Genomic DNA, 4,853 nt, shown 5'->3' on the forward strand with positions numbered 1-4,853 from the left:
CCACAATTCATAACCTCAAACAAACAGCATGACAGGAATATTAGAAGGCATTTGTACCGAAAAGAATATTTTTATGTCATCAGTGCATGCTTTTGGTCTCTATATTAATCATAATGTTATAAGAATGTCATTTTCGTTTACATTTTTGGATTTTTAGCCACACTCCTTAAAAAGAAGAAACAAATGTGTAAAATGTAAATGAAATGTTTAACAGCTGGCAAGAATAGAACTAGAGGAAAGATATGTTAGAAACAAATGCATCAGCTGTGCAGTCAGAAGCCATTTTACAGCAATTACTAGTGATATTTTGTGTTTACACGTCTGGAAAAGAGACAGAGCGAAAACTCATCTCCAGCGGCCCTAAAACCCTCTTGTAAAGCAATAAAAAGATAAAATGACTGCGTTGAATGTGACATTGGTCACAAGATGATTGGATAGTTTGGATAGTTTTGCCAGGGCTTCTTCAGTTACAAAGCTTTGAATTCAGTGAATTGTGAAATAGCATTGCGCCGAGTATAAATATATACCCGAACTTAGAATTTACTGGCGGGATTAGAGAGCTTTTCAAGTCCTAGCAGCCTCTTTTCATGGTTTTGTGTACAAAAACGTTTGTATTACCCCTGTAAGCCACGGGGCCCGAGTCGCTTCTCTGATGTTTGTTGATGTCGGACTCCGCTATTCGTGCAGAAATGGGCAATCTGTGGTAATCCTGTCTTTCTTGCAAAGAGTTTACTAAATTTTGAATTTACACGTTTAATACCTTTTAAAATGCTCTTTGAACATTTGTAGCCCCTCGCTGTTTCCGCATGGCAGGAAAAAAGCAACACACATTTCATGAGAAGATGCTTTATGGAGCACAAATTTAATATCTCCTCCACTTAAGAGCACTGTCCCATAATCCCCCTGCAATAAATGTTGACTTGTGCTATTTAAATTTACAATTTATCCACTGAATTATGCCCAGGAGGCGAGTGTTACAGTTATTGAGTGTTTTCTTTGAGTCCATGAAGGTGTAGCACAGTTGTGAGCAAATCAGGAAGGCACTGCACACCATTCTGCAAAGAACAGATGATAGAATAATCCATAATTGGTCGAAATATATGTGAAGAATATAAAATCGCAGATACTAAATTTGACTGATGTCTTCAGACCAGGGAGAGAATTTCATGATATTGGACCTGATGCCAACCCTGTAGATGACGCTTAATATAGTTCTTCTTCTGCAGGCATATAAAACAACTCTTACATTTCAACATTTCTTAATAAAATGAGTATGATTTATGTATTTAACGTTTGAAGAGAACATACTAGCCACAAACTAAACCACTGATTCTATAATATGCTTTGCCAAATTTGCTTAAAAACCCAAAATGTTCCAAGTAGCTACACTCTTAAAAATAAAGGTGGTTCACGATGCCATAGAAGAACCTTTTTTGTCTAAATGGCTCTATAAAGAACCTTTAACATCTGAAGAACCTTTCTATTTTACAAAAGGTTCTTTGTGGCGGAAGAAGGTTTCTTCAGATTATCAAAAGGTAAGAAAGAAATGGTTCTTCAAAGAACCTTGACTGAATAGTTCTTTGTGGAACAAAAAGAGAAGAACATTTTTAAGAGTGTAGATCTAGCAAAAATGGCTTGTTAAAACAAGGAAACCTGAAATAATTTTAACAGCTGATGGGAATTACACAATGTTTTAAATTAGTACTTTGGCCTTTTGCACAAATATCTCACAATAAATGATAGATATGTAAAGAAAAGAATGTTTCCATACCATTTCCTATTAAATATAAAAAGTTTGCTTTGTGTAAAGTTCATACAGAACGCTTTATCTGGGCTTTTCGTCATTCGTAATACTGAAAAATCTTTTCAATAAATAAAAGCACTAAATATTCGCCCTCTTGTGCTCGAAGGTGAGTTCTTTGCACATCTCCAGAGTCAGTTTGCTGTCTCTCGGTCTGTGTAACATAGCCTGATTAATTCCGTTCAGATGCGCCGAGTTTGAACCGGCGCCGTTTAGGTGTCCGAAAGTGGCATAGTTCGTGAAACCCGCGTAGAAAGGATTTGTGTAGTATAAGTGTCTGGGGGGAAAGGGGCATTGCGCTGGTGACCCGGCGGGCGATAACGCCCTTGATGTCTGTGACGGTTCGTCACTCCCCTTATCCGACGTAGCGATTTCGGCTAGGGACCACAGTTTGGGTTTGGGGGTCGGGTTTGCAGAATGAATGACAGATGTGGGTTTGCAGTTCTCACTGAGGGGCTTCTTGCTTTCGCTCAGCTCCTTTTGGGGGGAGGAGGTCGTGGGCACCGGAGACTCAGACACCGTCCGATTCTCCTCTTCTTCATCTCCACAGTCGATGATGACACTATCCGACGCGTCGTCGTGATCTTCCGTGCGGTTTTCCGTGCAGTCCTCGACAACTGCGATCAAACGATAATAGGCGTATTAGTGTTAGAAATGCACGCTAGAAACATACAATATTCGTAAAATAGCGAAAAAGCTTTTAAAAGACAACGTTTGTTGTTGTTATTATTATTATTTAATAGCCTAAAGAATATAAATAGGCTACTACGGAACAATGACGGCATTTTTCCTCCAAATCTATCAAAAATACAACAAATAGGTTTGTAAAAACTTGTTTGTAAAACGAAGTCTAAATCAAAGGCTGCAAATATTTTTCCCCCATTTGTTTTAAAATATTGTTATTAAACGTTTGTCCTCCAAATCAAAGGTAATGTGGTGTAACCAACATACAGGGGGTTATTTTGTAAGCATGTGATAAGAAAACGTAAAACAGTCAATTATAATTTAAAGAGGATCTTTGTAGACCCTCTTATCTGTTTGTCATGGTTCATTATTATTTATTTAACAAAATGCTTATTTTAATACGTTTTTCTTTAATGAAAATGATCTAAACCTTGTGGAAACTCATTATGATTCATGACTCAGAAGTTCTTGAATTTTATAAGTATTGTTATTATTGAAAATAATTAGTTGTTTACAAAATGCATTGTGCAATAATGATATTGCATTTTCACCTTTTTGTCATCTCATACATCCTTACTTGTAATTAAACATTTATTCAAACGTATTTATTTAAAATAAAAATGTTAATACCATAAATAAAATAACAATACAACCATGCGCATACATGACATAAGGGATTGGATGAGCACCTGAATCTTTGGTCGTCTGTGTTGTTTCGGCTGTTTTGAGCGGCTCGTCGTCCTCATCATTTTTCTCTAAATCAATGCTGTCCTCCTCATCTTCATCCTCGCTCCGGTTTCGTGGCGTCCATGTCATTTTATTCTCCTTTTTTAGTCTTCTGCGCGCGTTGGCGAACCAGGTGGACACCTGAGTGAGGGTCATCTTGGTGATGATGGCTAGCATGATTTTTTCTCCTTTCGTGGGGTATGGGTTTTTCCGGTGCTCGCTGAGCCAGGCCTTCAGGGTGGCGGTGGCATCTCGTGTGGCGTTCTTCCGGTAAGCGGGGTCTCCAAACGAGTACGGGCCCAGGGGACCGGCGTACGGATGATAGCCTATAGAGCCAGTCATGCCTGGAGAATGGTCATATGGGGAGCCCTGGGCAATGAATTAATAAAGATTACAATTTAAAGGGGAAAAGCACAGCAGACTTATCTTTTTTTTTCTATGATGATCCGATATCTTGCCGTTTGCACTACTTACAATACTGTTAAAAATTTGACGTGCCAGGGTGCTTCTGGAATATTTCGTTAACTTAATTATATAATAATAATGAACTTTCATCACACTCAAAATATTCGATTTACACGGATCATATCTAAGTTCAAATGAAACCTCACCACACACATTTAAACATAGATAAGCGTAAGTAAAAATGAATGAAAATTAATACTGTGAAGAATAAAATGTAAATTTCGCGATTGAAACGCTATTCGTTAACTTTATTTTGAAAGCGTTTGTTCACTACGTTTGTTTGATTATTATGTTATCGCTAAACTTGGTCAAAATGCTTAACACACTTGATTTAATTTATTTTTGACAAATGTTTTATATATTTGGCAAATGAAACTATTCGCTTCAAGAAAACACTTGATCTCTATTGAAGCGCAACACAGAAAATCAAAGTGAAATTCTAACAGCGAGAATAAATAATACAAATTTTCAACTGTGGCCACTGTCATAATATGATCATAATAATAAACCCCCAGACTGCTGAAGTAAAGATAAACCTTGGGCTTTATTATGAATGAAACTCACCCCATACGAAGTGAAGGGGGCTGTGGATTCGGGACTGTACTGGAGTGAGTTGAAGGCTGTGTTTGTGAAGGCTGTGGACGCGTACGGGGCGAAAGCAGATCCGCTAGAGGACCGTCCCAGATCATCCGTCCGCGGTCCCGTGATCGCGCTGGAGCCGTACGGAGGACACGAGTAGAGAGACAGCGAGGACTGATACAAGTATCCTTGTGGAAACGCCATGACCTGATTACTGCTACAGTCTCCTCACCAGCCCAAGAGCCAAGACACTCATCCTATGTGCCATCGAAAGAGAAATCAAAGATTCAAAGCTGATCAACTCCCGATATTAGGAAATTAAATTAAGGTCGTTCGCATGACCAGTCTTCGGTAAATTGGGTAGAAGAGTGTCTCGAGTTCCGTGCGCTTCCTCAAGGAGAGTGAAAGAAGAGCTCAAACTGAGTTTCCCTGCCCGTCTCTCTCTCTCTCTCCCCCCCCCCCCCCCCTCTCTCTCTCTCTCTCTCTCTCTCTCTCTCTCTCTCTCTCTCTCTCACACACACACACACACACACACACACACACACACACACACACACACACACACACACACACACACTTTCTTTTTAGCGCCCACTCA

General features: G+C 39.2%; 1 protein-coding gene across 1 annotated transcript; it reads right to left on the bottom strand.

Moving 5' to 3' along the window:
* Positions 1 to 899: 899 nt before the first annotated feature.
* On the bottom strand, positions 900 to 4,638 carry irx5b (iroquois homeobox 5b). Its single transcript, XM_073832194.1, has 3 exons — positions 4,241 to 4,638; positions 3,175 to 3,580; positions 900 to 2,418 (listed from the first exon to the last, which is right to left on the bottom strand). The coding sequence occupies exons 1-3, from the start codon at positions 4,457 to 4,459 to the stop codon at positions 1,883 to 1,885; spliced, it is 1,161 nt and encodes a 386-aa protein (XP_073688295.1). The 5' UTR covers positions 4,460 to 4,638; the 3' UTR covers positions 900 to 1,882.
* Between the last annotated feature and the right edge of the window lie 215 nt (positions 4,639 to 4,853).

The sequence above is a fragment of the Garra rufa genome, chromosome 25 (genome assembly GCF_049309525.1).
Source record: "Garra rufa chromosome 25, GarRuf1.0, whole genome shotgun sequence".
Lineage (NCBI taxonomy): Eukaryota > Metazoa > Chordata > Actinopteri > Cypriniformes > Cyprinidae > Garra > Garra rufa.